At 46.2% G+C, this 23,475-nt stretch overlaps 1 protein-coding gene across 2 annotated transcripts in view; it reads right to left on the minus strand.

Moving 5' to 3' along the window:
- Window positions 1-2,928: 2,928 nt before the first annotated feature.
- Window positions 2,929-23,475, minus strand: part of GRM2 (glutamate metabotropic receptor 2) — a 62,232-nt gene continuing 41,685 nt past the window's right edge. For both annotated transcript variants that reach the window (XM_089666033.1, XM_089666034.1), the window contains exons 5-6: window positions 21,900-22,068; window positions 2,929-4,742 (exon numbers count right to left, since the gene is read on the minus strand). In XM_089666033.1, coding sequence (XP_089522159.1) covers window positions 4,669-4,742; window positions 21,900-22,068 — 243 coding nt within the window. In that variant the 3' untranslated portion in view covers window positions 2,929-4,668. The remainder of the gene's footprint in view (window positions 4,743-21,899; window positions 22,069-23,475) is intronic.

A 23,475-nucleotide genomic window follows, 5' to 3' on the forward strand; every position in this document is an offset into this window, starting at 1 on the left:
CTCCGATAATACGGAAGATAGGAAACACAAAGACTTGGAGATAATTCCGCTCACAGCGGGAATGTGACCTGCAGCCAAAGAGAGCGCAGAGGGCGCCAGCAGCAACCATCGCCGCTCTGGAGGAGCCGCTGCGGCTGTGTGACCTACATCCAGCGGGAGGAACTAGAAGAGGGAGTCAGAGTCGCCAATTCTAAAGAGATTTTTTTTTTTTTATAATATCCTGACCAGATCGTGTTTTTCTCACATGGTAGGCCAATGTCAAAGAATAGATAAACCCAACATGTCTGTGAAGGATCTCCTGTATCCAGGTGATGGGATGCCTAGTAGTAGGTGGTCACTATCAACTGGATGTGTTCTGTAATGTTGAAGACGTTCTGTAGCTTCTCCAAGCCACTTGGGGTATCTTCCTGATACTCATTAGACATCAACAAGTGGTTTCTACATTATGGAACACATCCAGTTGAAAGTGACTGCGTACTACTAGATAGCACATCACCTAGAGATGGAAGAGCCTTTGCAGACATGTTGGGTTTATCTCCTCTTTGACGACCTACCAGAGAGAACCATGTGGGGAAAAAATACAATCTGGTCATGATATTAAAACAAAAGGCTCTCTTTACAATTGGTGATTCTGAATCCCTCTTCTAGTTCCTCCCGCTGCCTGGAAGTTCTCACAGCTGCCGTGGCTTCTTCAAAATGGCAATGGTTGCTTCTGGCGCTCTTGGCTGCCAAGACTCATTCCATGGTGAATGGATGAAGGTATTGGGACCATCTATGTGGATATAAATGTTGGGGTCTCTTCCTGATACATTAGAACTCGACAACATTCTTATAGGTGGTCCCAACACATTCATCCATTCACTATGGAATGGGCAGCCAAAGGCCGCCAGAAGCAACCATCGCCGTTTTGGAGAAGTTGCGATGGCTGTGTGACCTACATCCACCAGGAGGAACGAGAAGAGTCACCAATTCTAAAGACAGCTTTTTGTTTTAATATCTTGACCAGATGATGTTTTTCCCACATGGTTCTCTAGTAGGTCAGTGACAAAGGGGGGAGGTAAACCCAACATGTCTGTGAAGGATCCCCTTTATGCAGATGATGGAATATCTAAGAGTAGATGGTCACTTCCAACTGGATGTGATCCGTAATGTTGAAGACATTCCATAGCTTCTCCAAGCCACTTGGGGCATCTTCCTGATACTCATTAGGCCTCAACAAGTAGCTTGAAGAAGCTACAGAATGTCTTCAACATCCAGTTGGAAGTGACCACCTCCTACTAGATATCTAATCACCTGGATACAGGAGATTCTTCAGACATGTTGGATTTACCTCCTCTTTGACATTGACCTACCAGAGAGAACTATGGGCGGAAAACATGATCTGGCCATGATATTAAAACAAAAAGCTGTCTTTAGAATTGGTACTCTGAATCCCTCTTCTTCTAGTTCCTCCCGCTGGCTGTAGGTCTCGCAGCTGCTGTGGCTTCTCCAAAATGTTGATGGTTGCTTTTGGCACTGTTGTTGGCTGCCCTGACATATTCCATGGTGGATGGACGAAGGTGTTGGTAACCCCTATGTGGGCATGAATGTTGGAGTATCTTCCTGTTACTCATTAGAACTCAACATTCATATCCACATGAGTAGTAGGAAGATACTCCAACATTCATATCCACCTAGGTGGTCCCAACACCGTCATCCATGTCTGGGCAGCCAAAGAGGGTGCCAAAAGCAACCACTGCTGTTTTGGATTTAGCGTCACCAATTCTTTTTGTTTTAATAGTGTGACCAGATTGTGGTTTTCCTCCATAGTTCTCTCTGGTAGGTCAATGTCAAAGAGGAGGTAAATCCAACATGTCTGTGAAGGATCTCCTGTATCCAGGTGATTGGATATTTCAGTAGTAGGTGGTCACTTCCAACTGGATGTATTCTGTACTGTTGAAGACCAGTCTTGGGACAAAGTCAGCTAGGGCCCGGGGCAAACATGCCAAACTGTGCTCCCCCCCTCCCCTTGAAGTGTGGGCGTTATGTGTCCCCAAAAATCCCCCAAAAAATAGACCAATAATCTGCATGATCTCCACTGATCCCTGCTGAGTAAGCAGATACCAGCACTGTGTCCATGCCGCTACTGCTCACTCTCCTCAATGGGCGGTCAGATGAAAACAGATGGAAGGGGGATTGGATCCCAATCCGTCTCTTTTTGATAGATCCGATGTCAGTGGGTGTAAATTGATATGTGTCCATTTAAACCCTCCGCACCATAGAGTAGAATGGAGTTTCCGATCGGGTCTGCCTGAAAAATGGGCAGAGGTGGACCTGATCAGAATGTCCATGTGAAAGAACGCTCAGGGAGATCTTATAGTATATGGTGAGCTTTACAGACTTCCAGGGACACACTTCTCCTGTTTTCAATACTACAGCTAGCCACATAGGCTCTTATGATCGCTCAGCTCCTGCACACTCTGCCAAATGAATAATCTGTACAAGACGAAGGAACAAAAAAAAAAAAAATCTGTCATAGGCCGTGTATTTAGTGAGAACAGATAATGATATATAGACTGCTAATGATTGTATGTGAGCACACAGGTGGGTGGGAGCAATCTCCTGGAGGGGGAGGGCATGTGCAGGGTGTGTGTTAATGAGGGTAGCTGGTGAACTCCTTCCTGTGTCTTTAATGGTTTTCCCAACCTAAGGGACAGATAATAGGAGTAATGGAGGAATTTTTTATACAACAAACTAGAGGCTGAGGTAATACCTGGTCTAGGACTTGTGGAAATATTTTTCTTTTCTGTAAAAGAGGTACATAACCGATATATGAGTACACAGGGAAGCTGGCTTTTAGGGGGGAAAAAAAGGTGAACTTAGCCTTTAAGTCCCTCAAAGTGCTCCCTTCATACAGCGTCAGGAAAGTCCTTCAAAGCACTGACCCCCTCAAACTACAAACAGATATTTTATTTACATAATACTCATAAGAACAACTCATACCGTACAAAGCGAAAGTGCTTCCAAAACTCAATGGTTGATAAAGAGACCCTGTCTGTAGGCGAAGGAACACTGCGGCTTTGGCATGACACGATATAACAATATAATCTGACTTATTCAGCAGACGGTTCATATTTCTGCTGCTGAGTCTCTGCAAAATTTAGTGCAAAGAAGTAAAAGAGGAGATTTTGATACATGGGCACGCTAATAATTCTGTTCTTGGAATGGTCAGTAACCGCCAGTCCCGAGTACCACCCACAGCCCCATATACTCCAGATCGGCGTTACAATTCCCATAACCCCCCATATGACCATGGGGCAGACTAGCATCCCACTAGGAAACAGGCTGTTACTTTTTGTGCAATACTTGGTGGAAAAGTCTACAATCAATTTCTATGTTTCCCCCATCTGTTGGGACCAAGATAGTTTTTGTGCTTTTGAGTTAAAGGACTTTTAGATCCTGCAGATAAAGGTCCATCCAGATTGTTCTTGGGCATGAGATCTTTCCAGTTGAGGTCCCACCTCCAGGTCAGAAATGGGCATTTGACCTTGAGAGCTGTCCAGTTGAGGTCCCACCTCCAGGTCACAGATGGCATTTGACCATGAGGTCTGTCCAGTTGAGGTCTCACCTCCAGGTCAGAGATGGGCATTTGTCCATGAGATCTGTCCAATTGAGGTCCCAACGCCAGGTCAGAGATGGGCATTTAACCATGAGAACTGTCCAAGTGAGGTCCCACCATCAGGCTTGAGATGAAAATTTGGCCATGAGATCTGTCTAGTTAAGGTTCCACCTCCAGGCCAGAAATGGGCATTTGGCCTAAAGATCTGTCCAATTGAAGTCCCACCACCAAGTCCAAGATGGAAGCTTGACCATGAGACCTGTCCAGTTGAGGACTCCCCACTGGTCTAAGACGGAAGTTTGGATGGGATCAGTGCCATTTCCACCAGACCTGACATATGGCCTTAAGATCTCTCTAGTTAATATCCCACCACCAAGCTCAAGACAGAAGTTTGCCCATGAAATCTGTTCAGTTATGGTCCCACCACCAGGCTTAAGATGGAAGTTTGACTATGAGATCTGTTCAGTCAAGAAACCACCAGGAGGCCTGAGATGGAAATTTGGCCATTAGCTCTGTCCAGTTGAGGTCCCACCACCAAGCCTGACATGAACGTTTGGCCATAAGATTTGTCCAGTTGATATCCCACCACCAAAGTCAAGATGGAAATTTGGCCATTACATCCGTCCACTTAAGGTTCCACCACCAGGCCTGAGATGTCAGTTTGAGCGTGAGATCTGTTCAGTCAAGGTACCACCAGACCTGAGATGGAAATTTGGCCATGAGCTCTGTCCAGTTGAGATCCCACCACTAAGCCGAAGATGGCTTTGTGCCTTTAAACACCATATAAGATCTCTCCCGTCTCATCTGTTCTTTCAATTTGCACCATAAATAAAATAGCAGTAATTTTGGAACACTGGACCAAGTCCTTGATGGCATAAACAGTCATCATAACAAGATGACCAGGGAAAGACGGATACTTTGTAACACCATCAGACTCGGCAAAAACATTTTGGCTTTGAGTAATTTCATCAGCGTTGATGCTTGAAATCCCCGTCTGGCCCAGCATCTTGTTAAGGACTGGATCTTCCACAGCTGGGATGTTATCGCTGCATCTTGGCCCCCTGCTCATGTTACAGGGACGATGTAGTGGAGTCCACCACCTCACGACCATTGCACACGGTGGGAACGTACTGCACGGTGGAGCCTGCACAGGTAAAGAAATGAAGCACATTTCATTGTAGAGGTATTTAAAGCAGATGGAAGGTTACCTAAACCCACCTGATAGCTCCTACCTCCCCATTGCTCTGAGAGTCCCCCACATACATGTTTTAAGAAATCGTCATCATTTTTGATTTTTTTCTGTGGTCACGTGACCAAAACCTTCTCCTAAACCAACTTTTTCTCTGCAGCTGGAAGGCTTGAACTAGTACGTAGTGAGTGTGAACTAGCGATTGGTGGGCATGAACTAGCAGCTAGAGCACGGGTGTCAAACTTGTGGTCCTCCAGCTGTTGCCAAACTACTAGTCCCATGAGGCATTGCAAGATTGACAGTTACAAGCATGACCCCGCAGAGGCATGATAGGACTTGTAGTTTCGCAACAGCTGGAGGGCCACCAATTTGACATCCCTGATCTAGAGGGTGTGAACTAGTGATTGGTGGGGCATGAACTAGCATCTAGAGCAGTGGTTCTCAACCTGTGGGTCGCGACCCCTTTGGGGGTCGAATGACCTTTTCACAGGGGTCACCTAAGACCATCAGAAAACACATATTTCCGATGTGTAAAAAGCAGCTACTGTGTTGAAAGCAGCTACTGTGTTGAAAGCAGCTACTGTGTTAAAAGCAGCTACTGTGCTGAAAGCAGCAGTATTGGAGGTAAAACGACACTCATGAATTATAATTACTGGGCAAATAATTTTATGGTTGGGGGTCACCACAACATGAGGAACTGTATTAAAGGGTCACGGCATTAGGAAGGTTGAGAACCACTGATCTAGAGGGTGTGAACTAGTGGCTGGTGGGTATAAACTAGCATCCAGTGGGTGTCAACTGAAGGCTGGTGGGCGTGAAATAGCACTTAGTGGGTGTGAACTAGCATTTAGGGAGGTATCTACTAGTGGCTGGTTGGTGTGAACTACTGGCTGGTGGGTGGGCCTGAACTAGCATATGATGGGTGGTAAACTAGCTACTGGTGGACATTAACTATCTGCTGGCTGACAACACCTTGAGAGCTCTGAACACTGGCCTGATGACATCAGTGGACATTGACCTGATGACAATCCTGATCTGATGTTGTCACTGGACACTCTCCTGATGGCATCACTGGACACTGGCCTGATGACGACACTGATCTGATGACGACACTGGCCTGATGACAACAATTATCTGATGGCGTCACTGGACACTGGCCTGATGGTGTCACTGGACACTGGCTCTATGACGTTAGTGGACACTGATCTGATCACAACACTAGACACTGGTCTGATGATGTCACTGGACACTGATCTGATGACGTCACTGGACACTGATCTGATGATGTCACTGGACACTGATCTGATCACAACACTGGACACTGATCTGATGATGTCACTGGACACTGATCTGATGACGACACTGGACACTGGTCTGATGAAGTCACTGGACACTGATCTGATGATGACACTGGTCTGATGACGTCACTGGACACTGTCCTGATAAAGTCACTAGACACTGGCCTGATGATGTTCCTTCTGATGGGGATTCCAAAATGCAGATCAGAGGGCCTACAATGCTAATGGTGCTCCACACCCAGCCTATACAGCGCCACTGGCAGGATCAACAGGTAACAATAAACCAACAAAGGGAAATAAGAAAAACTTTATGGATTAGCTATTTCAATAATGTAGTATGTGAAGGAAAAAAAATTAATCAACCTGGAGTTTCATTTTATTACCATTTTCAAAACTTTTTTGGATCTTTGTGAAAGTATTCCACTTAATCTGAATAATCATGTTGATGAGACTTTGCAAACAATAATGGGAGAAAATTGCAATGCGCAGATATGGTGCTGATAGAGATCCCACCGCACAGACTCAAGCCTGTCATGGCTGGCAAACGTGTATATCCTAAATACTGACTTAATGGGGGTTTATAATTTTTCAATTTAGCGACAGGTTTGCTTAAATGGAATAGCAGAGATGAGGGATTCAAAAACTGTTTTTACTCAATTGCCGCATTTCAAAAAGCAGTCAGTATGTTCCCTGGTTCCAGCGCCACCCTCATCCTGAGCCTACTGCAACCTCACTCACAACAAAACATGGGCAGCACAGCGGCTAAATGGTTAAATATACAAAAGATAAATAGTGAGCGCTCTCATAAATGTCAGCAGCTAGAACACTTTAGGCAACCATAATGCCTCAAATACAAACAATCAGTTTCAAAACAATAGAGTGCAGCGCTTAAAAAAGATGAAAAGTCAATAAGGTGATAGTACAATATCCACAGTGGTAAACTGTAGATACACGAATTCCCACGGCCTCCACTCTGTCAGAATAACAGAAATGCGCACTCACCGGAAACGCATGGGTTATGCGCATGTGTGATCATGCATCACAAGCAATAGGTACATCAGAAGCCAGGCATCTCCCTCACGGTAGGTCATCACAGACTCCTAAGATAGGTCCGGGGGTCCCCTTAAGGTCAGCCAGGTATTTCAGAAAAAAACCACGTCTCAGGATGGCAAAGTGCTTTTTCTATGGGAGTGAAAGCTCCAGGCAGGAGCCCCAAAAAACAGATGCCCAAAATAGTGTAGTATGTCACGCTCTGCACAGTTCCTCCTCAGAGCGTGACGTCATTCCACCGCCGGAGCCACGAGGAGGCTCGGCGGTCACCATCACTGGGGTCAGTACTGCTGTATTTTATTTATACATGATATACTACTTGCATACTGCCCTATTGTTCTAATAATAAAAACTCGTTTTTTGGACATACTACACTATTTTGGGCATCTGTTTTTTGGGGCTCCTGCCTGGAGCTTTCACTCCCATAGAAAAAGCACTTTGCCATCCTGAGACGTGGTTTTTTTCTGAAATACCTGGCTGACCTTAAGGGGACCCCCGGACCTATCTTAGGAGTCTGTGATGACCTACCGTGAGGGAGATGCCTGGCTTCTGATGTACCTATTGCTTGTGATGCATGATCACACATGCGCATAACCCATGCGTTTCCGGTGAGTGCGCATTTCTGTTATTCTGACAGAGTGGAGGCCGTGGGAATTCGTGTATCTACAGTTTACCACTGTGGATATTGTACTATCACCTTATTGGCTAAATGGTTAGCACTTCCGCCTGGCAGTACTCGGGTCGTTGGTTCAAATCCCACACACGGCACCACCTGCCTGGAGTTTGCATGTTCTCCCTGTGCCTGCGTGGATTTCCTCCAGGTACTCCAGTTTCCTCCCACACTCCAAAGCAGGGGCGGACTGACAACTCACGGGGCCCCTGGTCAATAGGGGTTCATGGGGCCCCTGTGTCCTTGCCCAAACACAAAAAAGCCTATGACAAAGGTACCAGGGGCATCTCATGGGGCCCCCTACTGACCCCGGGCCCTCGGGCAGTGCCCGAGTTTCCAAATGGTCAGTCCGCCCCTGCTCCAAAGACATGCTGGGAGGTTAATTGGCTCCTGTCTAAATTGGCTCTAGTATGTGTATGTATGAGTGTGAGTTAGGGACCTTACATTGTATGCTCCTCGGGGGCGGGGACTGATGTGACGGTACAATATATATGTAAAGCGCGGCATAAATTGTCGGCACTATATAAGCATCTGAAATAAAAAATAAATGAAAGAGAGTCTGAAATGCACAGAATCATAGGACAAGAGGCTACAGCACCACCAGCAAGTCGCATAGGCGGCATTAGATTGCATGAAACCCAGATTCCAGGTAAATTAAAGCTGAACTTCAGACAGAAACTTTCATTTATATTTATTCTTCAAGAGTCACAAAGGATAAAAACCCTCTTTGTGCGCAACAAATGCCTTGGTAAACCTCGATATTATCTGTGACATCATCACTGTGCTGTACATAGCCTGTGTAGAGAGGAGCTGTGGGAGGGGCCAGCAGGCTCCACCCACTACTGAAAACTAAAGGTGTGGGCGGAGATGAGACCAGTCGCCCTGCACATGGAGAGAGCAGAACTGTGGGAGGGGCCCAGCAGGCCCCACCCCCTAAAGGTTAGTTGCAGAAGGAGGGGCGGAGACAAGACCAGTCCCCCTGCACAAGGAGAGAGAGAAGAGCTGTGGGAGGGGCCCAGCAGGCCCCACCCACTTCAGAAAACTAAAGGCGGGGTGGAGATGAGACCAGTCGCCCTGCACATGGAGAGAGAGCAGAACTGTGGGAGGGGCCCAGCAGGCTCCACCCACTACTGAAAACTAAAGGCGTAGGTGAAGATGAGACCAGTCCCCCTGCACATGGAGAGAGCAGAGCTGTGGGAGGAGCCCAGCAGGCTCCACCCACTTCAGAAAACTAAAGGCGGGGCAGAGATGAGACCAGTCGCCCTGCACATGGAGAGAGAGCAGCGTTGTGGGAGGGGCCTAGCAGGCTCCACCCTCTAAAGGTTACCTGCCAAAAGAGGGGTGGAGATGAGTCCAGTCGCCCTGCACATGGAGCGAGAGCAGAACTGTGGGAGGGGCCCAGCAGGCTCCACCTACTACTGAAAACTAAAGGCGTGGGTGAAGATGAGACCATTCACCCTGCACATGGAGAGAGCAGAGCTATGGGAGGGGCTGAGCAGGCTCCACCCACTTCATAAAACTAAAGGCAGGGCGGAGATGAGACCAGTCGCCCTGCACATGGAGAGAGAGCAGAGCTGTGGGAGGGGCCCAGCAGGATCCACCTACTTCAGAAAACTAAAGGCGGGGCGGAGATGAGACCAGTCACCCTGCACATGGAGAGAGAGCAGAGCTGTGGGAGGGGCCCAGCAGGATCCACCTACTTCAGAAAACTAAAGGCGGGGCGGAGATGAGACCAGACCCCCTGCACAAGCAGAGAGGGCAGCAGTGAGCGGTCTTTAATCCAGGAAGTCTCACCCTGGATGACTGCGCAGATCTGGAGGAAAGACACAAAGATCTCTGAGATTCCAGAAGATGACACGCGATAAATGGATGAACATGACATCTGCTTATCCCGGAGTTCGCCTTTAAATGGACTTTAATGGTCAGAATGCTCATTGGCTGTCCAGGTTTGCTTTTAATTAGCATCAATCGCAGCGAAAACAAAAGTGGCCGCCATAGCGCGAGGAATAGGCGATTTCTACAGGTCGATCTTTTGTTTGCTGGACTTCTAATCATCAGCAGGAGCTCACATGGGCTCTCCTGCATCGGAGATGCGTTGCGGCTTTAATGCGACTGTGGGGGGTGGTATTAATGAGCGCTTTGTTAACTCTCTTGTTAGCAGGAATGCGGAGTCTCTGCAGGTTAATGGGCAGCCAGCGGCTCCTGTGGGGACAAGAATTCAAATCTAGCCATTAAAAGTGTCCCTGGGGCATCGCAGGCAGGGGGGGGGGGATAGAGGAGATGACAATAGAGGAGGTGGCGGAGGGGGGGGGGGGCACTCATATTGGATCTCTTCACATCCGAGCGTCTAATGGCAGGAGCGTATGCGAGCCCAGCTCTTGTGTTTGCCCACCGCGCCGTCTCTGTATAATGAAGACCCTTCAGCCTCTCCTGGCAGTAATGTCATCTAAGGCAGGCATGGGTGACCCGGTCTGGCCGTAACCACTGAACTGAGTAATGGCGTCTGGGGAAAAAACAAAAATGATGAAGCGTGGAACTACAAATCCCAGCATTTCCCAGCCCCAAAAATTTCCATAGGGTCTTCTTCCAGCTCTTCCCTCACGGGAGGGGCTGTCATCCTAACATGTTTCAGGCACTGCAGGAGGATGCAGAGAAAACTAGCAGTGGTATTAATGCTCATCCATACCCCACTGATTGGGGTGGAGGCTGGGAAGCTGCAGAACTGCAGGATATGTGTAACAGCCCTACCATCTGGCTGTGTCGTGTGCGAATCACAAGACTGGCTGAACAGAACTACAAATATTTAGCAGGAACATCGGCACACATAGATGTTGTTGGGTTGTACATGTAGCTGCTGTATCAGATCCCCCAGGGTACCTAAATCTACTCTCCCGTATGTAGGACACCTTATTCTAGACCCTAGTAGGAACAGATACTGCAATCTAGACTACTGGAAGGCAGAGATACCTGAATCCAGACCACAATGAGCGGAGATACCTTTTTTTTTAGACCTTGGTAGGTGAATATACCTGATGCTAGACCCCCAGTATGTGTACGTTCCCAATTGTAGACCCCAGGACATGTAGATACCTGATCCTAGAACCCCTAGTATATGGAGAAACCTAATTGTAGACCCCCAGTATGTGTACGTTCCCAACTGTAGACCCCGGTACCTGTAGATACCTGATCCTAGAACCCTAGTATATGTATAAACCTGATTGTAGACCCCCAGTAGGTATAGACATGTGATTGTAGACCCCCAGTAGGTATAGACATCTGATTGTAGACCCCCAGTATGTGTACGTTCCCAACTGTAGACCCCATGACATGTCGATACCTAATCCTAGTAAGTGTAGGAACCTAATTGTAGACCCCCAGTAGGTATAGACATCTAATTGTAGACCCCAGTAGCTGGACATACCTGATTCTAGACCACAATGAGTAGAGATACTTTAATATAGACCGCCATTAGGTGTAGATATCTGATTGTACACCCTGGTTACGGTAGGTGTAAATACCTGTTTCTAGATCCCCAGTAAGTGTACATGTCCAGTTGTAGACCCCAGTACGTATAGATACCTGATTTTAGGACCCTAGTGGGTGGAAAAACCTGTTTGTAGACCCCCAGTAGGTGTAAACATCTGATTGTGGACCCCAGTAGGTGGAGATACCCTAATCTAGACCCCCAGGTGGTGTAGATCCCAGTAGGTGGAGACATCTGATTGTAGATCACAGTAGGTGGCAATACCTTAATCTAGAAACGCAGTAGATGTGGATATCTGATTGTAGACCCACGTAGGCGGAAATACCTTAATCTGGACCCCCCAGCAGGTGTAGATATCCGATTGTAAACCCCAGTAGGTGGAAATACTTTAATTTAGACCCCCAGTAGGTGTAGATATCTGGTTGTAAATTCCAGTAGGCATATATACCTGATTCTAGACCATAATGACCAGAGATAACTCATTCTGGACTTCTGTAGGCTAGGATACCTTATGCTAGACCACAGTATCTGGGCATACCTGATTTTTAGCAATAGTAGACATGGATACCATACTCTGACACCCTACAGCTGAGAACACTTCTTTCTAGACCCCAGTATATGGAGATGTTTGATTCTAGACCCCCAGAAGGCTGGGATACCTCATTCTAGACGCCTTGTTGACTGGTAGGAAGTTCTCATTCTAATTCCCAGTACGTAGGGATACCATTCTTAATCTCAGTGAGTGTGGATGCCTCATTCTAAACCCCAGTATTGGGGGGATAACTCATTTTAGATCCCAGTAGGTAGGAATACCTTATTCTAGACCCCATTTGTTGGAAATACCTCATTCTAGACAACAGTAGTTAGGGATACCTAATTATAAATCCTAGTTCTAGACCTCCTGTAGGTAGTGAGGGATACCTCATTCTAAACACCAGTAGATAGAGATATCTCATTCTAGACATCAGTAGATGGGGATACCTCATGCTAGACAACAGCATGTGCGGATACCGCACACTAGACCCCAGTAGGTGGCGATACCTCATTCTAGACTCCAGTAGAAAGCACTACCTGTTTCCAGACTCCATCAAGCACTATATCTCATTCTAAACCCAATCAGCCAAGGTTCACCTATTTTGGATTCTATTTAGCATAGATACCTCATTGGAAACCCTAGCAGGCAACAAAAACCTTGGCCAAAATCCAGTAGGTGGGGATGCCACATTCTAGATCTCAATAGATATGAATATCTAATTCCAGACCTCAGTAACATAGATACCTCACTATAAAACCTAGTAAGAGGGGATACCTTATTTTGGACCTTAGTAGACAGGGAAATCCCATTCTAGACCCCAGTAGGCATGGAAAAATATCTAATTTCTAAATCCCAATAAGTAATCATGTCTCATTCAAGAGACATGAACTTGCATGATTCTAGACCCCAGTTGTTGTGATACCTAATTCAAGACCCCAAGTAAGCAAGGGTACCACATTTTGACCCCTGCAAGCAAGGAGGAATACCTAAATCTAAATCCTAGTACGTGGGGACATCCATAGGTAAAAATACCTCATTCCAGATCCTAGTAGGCATCAGTACCTTATTCTAGACCCCAGTAGAAGGCAATATATTTTTCTAGACCTCACTGGATATAGATACCTCATTCTAGACTCCAGTAATCAGGGTTCTCTTACTCTAGACTCCAGTTGGCCTAGATACTGCTTTCTAAATCCCTGTGGGCAACAAAACCTAGGTCTAAATCCCAGTAGGTGGGGATGCTTCATTCTAGACTCAAGTAGTTGTGAATACCTCATTCCAGACTTTAGCAGCACGATTGCCTCACTGTATGTAGGGGGGATACCTCACTGTGGAAACCAGAAGTTGAAAATACTTAATTCTAGACCCCCAATAGAAGGGGATATTTCATTCTAGATCCCAGTAGATGGGGATATCTCATTCTAGACTCCAGTGGACAGGGATATTTCACTCTAGACTCCAGTAGATGGGGATATCTCATTGAAGACCATGCTAGATAGGGATATCTCATTCTAGACCCCAGTAGATGGGGATATTTCATTCTAGACCCCAGTAGATGGGGATATCTCATTCTAGATTCCAGTGGACAGGGATATTTCATTCTAGACTCCAGTAGATGGGGATATCTCACTGAAGACCATGGTAGATAGGGATATCTTATTCTCGACCCCAGTAGATGGGGATATTTCATTCTAGACCCCAGTAGATGGGGATATCTCATTCTAGACTCCAGTGGACAGGGATATTTCATTCTAGACTTCAGTAGAATGGGATATCTCATTGAAGACCATGGTAGATAGGAATATCTCATTCTAGACCCCAGTAGATAGGGATATCTCATTCTAGACCCCAGTAGATGGGGATCTCCCTTTCAAGCAATTAGTAGGGGGGTATGCCTCATTCTGGAACCAGGTAGTTGTGAATACCTAATTTTGACCCCTGTAGGCGAATATACCTTATAACCAGAGTATGAGAGGATTCCTCATTCTAGATCTCAGTAGGCAGAGACACCTCACTATAAGTTCCAGTAGGAGGTGATATCTCATTCTTGACCCCAGTAGATGGGGATATTTCATTCTAGACCCCAGTAGATGGGGATATCTCATTCTAGACTCCAGTGGACAGGGATATTTCATTCTAGACTCCAGTAGATGGAAATATCTCACTGAAGACCATGGTAGATAGGGATATCTAATTCTCGACCCCAGTAGATGGGGATATTTCATTCTAGACCCCAGTAGATGGGGATATCTCATTCTAGACTCCAGTGGACAGGGATATTTCATTCTAGACTCCAGTAGATGGGGATATCTCATTGAAGACCATAGTAGATAGGGATATCTCATTCTAGACCCCAGTAGATGGGGATCTCTCTTTCAAGCAATTAGCAGGGGGTATGCCTCATTCTGGAACCAGGTAGTTGGGAATACCTAATTTTGACCCCTATAGGCGGATATACCTTATAACCAGAGTATGAGAGGATTCCTCATTCTAGATCTCAGTAGGCAGAGACAGCTCACTATAAGCTCCAGTAGGAGGTGATATCTTATTCTGGACCCCAGTAGGTGGGGATACCTCAATGTAAATGCCAGTGTGTGTGTGTGGGAGGGGGGGGACTAGGTATCTCATTCTAGACCTCAGCAGGCAGAGATATCTAGAATCACAGAAGCCTGGAGCACAGCATGAGTTTAAAGTGAGCCTATGATAATAATAATGTAGGAGCTGCCACTCCAGATATGGGCTTAGAAGGTGTAGGCCCCAGAACAGTCATATTAGTCCCTCTCTGCTTGGTGAGTCAATAACCTGGATCAATTATGTGGTACTGGAACTCAGCTTTTTTTTTTTTACAAATTCACTGGCTGCATGCTTGGAACCTGCAGCATGGGCCTTTAAAAACAAGTCTCCTATATATAGGAAGACACAAGTTCACTGGAAACCCACCAAATCTTTATTTCACAGCAGCCGAGCCGAGCGACAAGTTCATTAACAGTGCCGATTCCACCTCGCGCTTGGCATTCGATGGGGCTGGGTGGAATTTCGCTTTGATATGTCTTGTAGTTTGAATGATAAAGCTGTTGACAGCTCTGATCCGTCGCTCTCCCCGTCTTATTTCCTCTCAACTGCTGACACTATTTACAGATCTCCCAGAATCCCCCAGGGAAGGCCCAGCATTTTCCTCCTGATCGCATGAAATGACTCACAATTCCCCTTTCCTCTGCAGCAATTATTATGAGCAGCAAATGACATTCATCTCTGAGCTTAGCCCCCCGTCCCCACCGTTTGCCCCCCATCCCTGGTGTCACCGCCAGCCAACCATCACTCGGCCTCTTTCAAACACCGACTTTTATCCTCCGAAGCCAAATGCACAGCGGCAAACATAGCTGCCAAAATTCTAAAGCCATTTCCAGAGACACGTCGAAGCTGCTTGTTAGTGTCTCCTGGGACCACATATCACGAATTAACTGCCCGGCTCTTGTGACATATTTATGAAAGTGGGAATGCTGCTCTTCATAAATGATTTTATTAGAAGATCCGCAGAATTTAAAATTCAATTCGATATGCAAAGAGGGTCTTTAGTCCACACTTGCTTGGTTTTTCAAAAAAACAGGCTTGAATCCATGGAAATTTCACAATCACCCCAAAAATCACACCGACTGTGTAAAACAATGGCAAAGTATATGTTACTAATTGGGATGAGTGGTTGAGTTCCCATCTAAAGTGTGCAATGCTCCTACCTGGGGCACCCGCTCATTGTTTGACGTAGTTTTGTTGATTGACAAAGCGTAAGGGTTAGTGTTCAGGATTGTAAAATATGTTAGGTTTACCATTGGGTTGGCATTTTCTTGCATAGGAACAGGTCTAGGGTAGTTGAAAGGGGCTTCCCAACTATCAGGAGATATTTAATGTCTACTGCACCCTTAAAAACCTACTAAAACCACATTCATTTCACCCTCGCCCTGGACTCCAAAGCATTTCACTCAATGGTGGAATTTTGCCAAAATGTTCCCAATTTTTGGAGAAATTTCAACAAAGCAAAACCTCCTGATCTCATTCATGCTTAGTTCTCATTAAGGGACGTTCCTTGTTGTGTTCCCGGTATACGCATGGAAGGATTGATGTTGGCTGCTCCTTGTCCAAACCTTAGGAGCCTTTATTGTTGGGATGTCTATGTGCAGATCCCAACAATAAAGGATCCTAGGGCTCCTACAGACAGATTTATGAAAGTGGGAATGCTGCTCTTCATAAATGATTTTATTAGAAGATCTGCAGAATTTAAAATTCAATTCGATATGCAAAGAGGGTCTTTAGTCCACACTTGCTTGGTTTTTCAAAAAAACAGGCTTGAATCCATGGAAATTTCACAATCACCCCAAAAATCACAGCGACTGTGTAAAACAATGGCAAAGTATATGTTACTAATTGGGATGAGTGGTTGAGTTCCCATCTAAAGTGTGCAATGCTCCTACCTGGGGCACCCGCTCATTGTTTGACGTAGTTTTGTTGATTGACAAAGCGTAAGGGTTAGTGTTCAGGATTGTAAAATATGTTAGGTTTACCATTGGGTTGGCATTTTCTTGCATAGGAACAGGTCTAGGGTAGTTGAAAGGGGCTTCCCAACTATCAGGAGATATTTAATGTCTACTGCACCCTTAAAAAACAACTAAAACCACATTCATTTCACCCTCGCCCTGGACTCCAAAGCATTTCACTCAATGGTGGAATTTTGCCAAAATGTTCCCAATTTTTGGAGAAATTTCAACAAAGCAAAACCTCCTGATCTCATTCATGCTTAGTTCTCATTAAGGGACGTTCCTTGTTGTGTTCCTGGTATACGCATGGAAGGATTGATGTTGGCTGCTCCTTGTCCAAACCTTAGGAGCCTTTATTGTTGGGATGTCTATGTGCAGATCCCAACAATAAAGGATCCTAGGGCTCCTACAGACAGATTTATGAAAGTGGGAATGCTGCTCTTCATAAATGATTTTATTAGAAGATCTGCAGAATTTAAAATTCAATTCGATATGCAAACAGGGTCTTTAGTCCACACTTGCTTGGTTTTTCAAAAAAACAGGCTTGAATCCATGGAAATTTCACAATCACCCCAAAAATCACACCGACTGTGTAAAACAATGGCAAAGTATATGTTACTAATTGGGATGAGTGGTTGAGTTCCCATCTAAAGTGTGCAATGCTCCTACCTGGGGCACCCGCTCATTGTTTGACGTAGTTTTGTTGATTGACAAAGCGTTAGGGTTAGTGTTCAGGATTGTAAAATATGTTAGGTTTACCATTGGGTTGGCATTTTCTTGCATAGGAACAGGTCTAGGGTAGTTGAAAGGGGCTTCCCAACTATCAGGAGATATTTAATGTCTACTGCACCCTTAAAAAACAACTAAAACCACATTAATTTCACCCTCGCCCTGGACTCCAAAGCATTTCACTCAATGGTGGAATTTTGCCAAAATGTTCCCAATTTTTGGAGAAATTTCAACAAAGCAAAACCTCCTGATCTCATTCATGCTTAGTTCTCATTAAGGGACGTTCCTTGTTGTGTTCCTGGTATACGCATGGAAGGATTGATGTTGGCTGCTCCTTGTCCAAACCTTAGGAGCCTTTATTGTTGGGTTGTCTATGTGCAGATCCCAACAATAAAGGATCCTAGGGCTCCTACAGACAGATTTATGAAAGTGGGAATGCTGCTCTTCATAAATGATTTTATTAGAAGATCTGCAGAATTTAAAATTCAATTCGATATGCAAAGAGGGTCTTTAGTCCACACTTGCTTGGTTTTTCAAAAAAACAGGCTTGAATCCATGGAAATTTCACAATCACCCCAAAAATCACACCGACTGTGTAAAACAATGGCAAAGTATATGTTACTAATTGGGATGAGTGGTTGAGTTCCCATCTAAAGTGTGCATTGCTCCTACCTGGGGCACCCGCTCATTGTTTGACGTAGTTTTGTTGATTGACAAAGCGTTAGGGTTAGTGTTCAGGATTGTAAAATATGTTAGGTTTACCATTGGGTTGGCATTTTCTTGCATAGGAACAGGTCTAGGGTAGTTGAAAGGGGCTTCCCAACTATCAGGAGATATTTAATGTCTACTGCACCCTTAAAAACCTACTAAAACCACATTCATTTCACCCTCGCCCTGGACTCCAAAGCATTTCACTCAATGGTGGAATTTTGCCAAAATGTTCCCAATTTTTGGAGAAATTTCAACAAAGCAAAACCTCCTGATCTCATTCATGCTTAGTTCTCATTAAGGGACGTTCCTTGTTGTGTTCCTGGTATACGCATGGAAGGATTGATGTTGGCTGCTCCTTGTCCAAACCTTAGGAGCCTTTATTGTTGGGTTGTCTATGTACAGATCCCAACAATAAAGGATCCTGGGGCTCCTACAGACAGATTTATGAAAGTGGGAATGCTGCTCTTCATAAATGATTTTATTAGAAGATCTGCAGAATTTAAAACTCAATCAGATATGCAAAGAGGGTCTTTAGTCCACACTTGCTTGGTTCTTCAAAAAAACAGGCTCGAATCCTTGGAAATCTCACAATCACCCCAAAAATCACACCGACTGTGTAAAACCATGGCAAAGTATATGTTACTAATTGGGATGAGTGGCTGAGTTGCCATCTAAAGTGTGCAATGCTCCTACCTGGGGCACCCGCTCATTGTTTGAATGAGCAATGCAGTGCAATGCTCCTTCCCTATTAGTTCTCATTAAGGGATGTTCCTTGTTGTGTTCCCAGTATATGCATGGAAGGATAGACATTGGCTGCTCCTTGTCCTTGTGCATGCACCCAGAAGTGGCAGAGAAGGAATGCAGCTGTGTTCCTTTACCAAACACCACTGGGGCATCCCAGTAGGTGGTGATGCCAAACCTCAGTAGCAGGGAAACCTCACTGTAAATCCCAGCAGGAGGGGATACCTCACTTCCGACCTCAGTAGGTGAGAATAATTCATTCTAGACCCCAGTAGATGGGGATATCTCAATCTAGATCAAAGTAGATGGGGATATCTCATTCTAGACCCCAGTAGACTGGGATATCTCATTCTAGACCCTGGTAGGTGGAGATGGATCATTCTAGCAATTTGTAGACCGGGACACCTCATTGTAGGCCCAGCAGGCATGGAAGGATACCTCATTCTAGATCACAGTAAGAAGGGATGCCTCATTCTAGACCCCAGTATGTGGGAATATCTTATTGTAGAACCCCATTGTTTGCAGATACCTCATTATAGACACAATATTTGGGGATACCTCCATACCCCATACCAGCGTCCTGATCACCGCCATACCCCATACCAGCATCCTGATCACCGCCAAACCAGAATCCTGATCACTGCCATACACCATACCAATGTTCCGATCACTTCCATGCGCCATACCAGCATCCTGATCACCGCCATACCCCATACCAGCATCCTGATCACCATAATACCCCATACCAGCATCCTGATCACCGCCATACCTCATACCAGCGTCCTGATCAACGCCATACCAGAATCCTGATCACCGCCATACCCCATACCAGCGTCCTGATCACCACCATAACCCATACCAGCATCCTGATCACCGCCATACCCCATACCAGAATCCTGACCACCACCATACCCCATACCAGCGTCCTGATCACCACCATACCCCATACCAGAATCCTGATCACCGCCATACCCCATACCAGCGTCCTGATCACCACCATACCCCATACCAGCATCCTGATCACCGCCATACCCCATACCAGCATCCTGATCACCACCATACCCCATACCAGAATCCTGATCACCGCCATACCCCGTACCAGCATCCTGATCACCACCATACCCCATACCAGCATCCTGATCACCTCCATACCCCATATCAGCATCCTGATCACCGCCATACCCCATACCAGCATCCTGATCACCGCCATACCCCATACCAGCATCCTGATCACCGCCATACCCCATACCAGCGTCCTGATCACCGCCATACCCCATACCAGGGCCCTGATCACCCCCATACCTCATACCAGCATCCTGATCACCGCCATACCCCATACCAGCGTCCTGATCACCGCCATACCCCATACCAGGGCCCTGATCACCCCCATACCTCATACCAGCGTCCTGATCACCACCATACCCCATACCAGCATCCTGATCACCGCCATACCCCATACCAGCATCCTGATCACCACCATACCCCATACCAGAATCCTGATCACCGCCATACCCCGTACCAGCATCCTGATCACCACCATACCCCATACCAGCATCCTGATCACCTCCATACCCCATATCAGCATCCTGATCACCGCCATACCCCATACCAGCATCCTGATCACCGCCATACCCCATACCAGCATCCTGATAACCGCCATACCCCATACCAGCATCCTGATCACCACCATACCCCATACCAGCATCCTGATAACCGCCATACCCCATACCAGGGCCCTGATCACCCCCATACCCCATACCAGCATCCTGATCACCGCCATACCTCATACCAGCATCCTGATCACCGCCATACCCCATACCAGCATCCTGATAACCGCCATACCCCATACCAGGGCCCTGATCATCCCCATACCTCATACCAGCATCCTGATCACCCCCATACCCCATACCAGCATCCTGATCACCGCCATACCCCATACCAGCATCCTGATCACCACCATACCCCATACCAGCATCCTGATAACCGCCATACCCCATACCAGCGTCCTGATCACCACCATACTCCATACCAGCATCCTGATCACTGCCATACCAGAATCCTGATCACCGCCATACCCCATACCAGAATCCTGATCTCCGCCATACCAGAATCCTGATCACTGCCATACTCCATACCAGCATCCTGATCACCGCCATACCACATACCAGCATCCTGATCACCGCCATACCCCATACCAGCATCCTGATCACTGCCATACCAGAATCCTGATCACCGCCATACCCCATACCAGAATCCTCATCACCACCATACCCCATACCAGAATCCTGATCACCGCCATACCCCATACCAGCGTCCTGATCACCACCATACCCCATACCAGCATCCTGATCACCGCCATACCCCATACCAGAATCCTCATCACCACCATACCCCATACCAGAATCCTGATCACCTCCATACCCCATACCAGTGTCCTGATCACTACCATACCCCATACCAGCATCCTGATCACCGCCATACCCGATACCAGCATCCTGATCACCACCATACCCCATACCAGTGTCCTGATCACCGCCATACCCCATACCAGCGTCCTGATCACCACCATACCCCATACCAGCGTCCTGATCACCTCCATACCCCATACCAGCATCCTGATCACCTCCATACCCCATACCAGCGTCCTGATCACCTCCATACCCCATACCAGCATCCTGATCACCGCCATACCCCATACCAGCATCCTGATCACCTCCATACCCCATACCAGCGTCCTGATCACCTCCATACCCCATACCAGCAACCTGATCACCGCCATACCCCATACCAGCGCCCTGATCACCGCCATACCCCATACCAGCAACCTGATCACCGCCACACCCCATACCATCACCTGGCATTTTAGGATCTCAAATGATCAATTTTCAAATATATCCCATAGTTTGTAGACTCTATAGCTTTCACACAGACTAAATAATTACACTATTTTGGGTTATTTTTACCCCCAAAATGTTGTAGAACACATTTTGGCCTAAATTTATGAAGAAAGATGATTTATTTGCAAAAATTTATAGCAAAAACGAAGCAAAAAAATTATTTTATTTTCAAACTTTTCGGTATTTTTTCATTTATATAGCAAAAAATAAATACCACCAAAATAAAGCTCTGTCTACTGAAAATGGTAACAATTGCATATGGGTACAGTATTGCATGACTGAGTAATTGTCACTCAAAATGGGTTAGTGCTGAAAGCTGGCCTGGACTGGAAGAGGGTGAAAGTGTCTGGACTTTAAGCGGTTAAAGTACGGCTGAAGGAAATTCTGAAAACATAACCTGTTCGGGGGTACGTGAGGACAAAAGTTGCGAACCACTGCCCTAAAGCTGCCCTGGATGCTCATACTCACTGTGGGATCCACCCGCTCCAGTGGCGCTGAATCGGTTGGTGGCACTACGGTGACTGGTGACATTTTTCTGTGGCTGGAACATGATGATGTGAAGTTTTGGGGTGAAGAGGCATCCTAGGACCACCGAGCCACTGAGACTGACCGAGACACACAGAGTGGTGGTCTGAACCTGAGAGAGAGAAGAGTCAATGATTTAGGTGTCTAACAATCATTTGTAACCGTGTTTACAACTCACACATAACATAAAATGTAAAATACAATAATATTAACATACGATGTAAAGTGTAAAATATGTGAATATTGGGCACAATTACACTAAATGGCCAAATGTTTTTGGCCTTCTGACCATCACACATATATGAGCTAGTTGGACATCCCATTCCAAAACCTTGACCATTAATGTGGATTTGCTCCCCTCTCCCCCATAACCATAAATATGCAGTTTTCCCCCTTCCCCCCATTGTGGCTATAACATCCTTCACACTTCTGAGAAGGCTTTCCAGAGGAATTTGGAAGGTGTCTGTGGGAATTTGTGGCCATTTGTGAGGTTTGGTACTGATGTTGGATGAGAAGACATGACTCACAATTGGCATTCCAATTCATCCAAAAGGTGTTCTGTAGGGTTGAGGCCAGGGCTCGAGTTCCTCCACACCAAACTGGTAATACTATGTCTTTATGGAGCTGGTTTTGTGGATACCTGACCATCATCATTGTAGGGCATCCCATTCCAAAACCATGTCCATTAACATAAAGTCGAACCCCTACCTTTGCTGCTATAACATCCTCCACTCTTCTGGAAAATCTTTCCACAAAATTTTGGAAGGTGTCTATGGGAATTTTGCCCATGCTTGAGGTACTGATGTTGGATAAGAAGGCCTGGCTCACTATCAGCATTTCAATTCATCCCAAAGATGTTCAGTAGGGTTGAGGTCAGGGCCCTGTGCAGGACACTCAAGTTCCTCCACACCAAACTGGTCAAACTGGAGATGAAAGGTGTCTATGGAAATTTTTCCCATATGTGACGTCAGGTACTGATGTAGGACATTCAAGTTCCTCCACACCAAACAGGTCAAACCATGCTATTATGGAACTGGAAGGTGTCTATGGGAATTTTGCCCATATGTGAGGTCAGGTACTGATTCTGGATAAGAAGACCTGGATCACCGTCAGCATTTCAATTCATCCTAAAGGTGTTCAGTAGGGCTGAGATCAGGGCACTCAAGTTCCTCCACACCAAATTGGTCAAACTGAAGATGGAAGGTGTCCATGGGAATTCTGGAATTCTGCCCATATGTGAGGTCAGTCACTGATGCTGGATGAGAAGACCTGGCTCACCATCAGCATTCCAATTCCAAAGGCATTCAGTAGGGTTGAGGTCAGGGCTCTGTGCAGGACACGCATGTTCCTCCACACCTAACTAGTCAAACTGGTGCTGGAAGGTGTCTACGAGAACTTTGCCCATATGTGAGGTCAGGTGCTGATGCAGGACACTCAAGTTCCTTCACACCAAACTGGAGCTGGAAGGTGTCTATGTGGATTTTGACCATATGTGAGATAGGGTAGGGATGTTGGATGA

The sequence above is a fragment of the Staurois parvus genome, unplaced genomic scaffold, assembly GCF_062004578.1.
Source record: "Staurois parvus isolate SC_StPar_1 unplaced genomic scaffold, SC_StPar_1.0 ptg002480l, whole genome shotgun sequence".
Lineage (NCBI taxonomy): Eukaryota > Metazoa > Chordata > Amphibia > Anura > Ranidae > Staurois > Staurois parvus.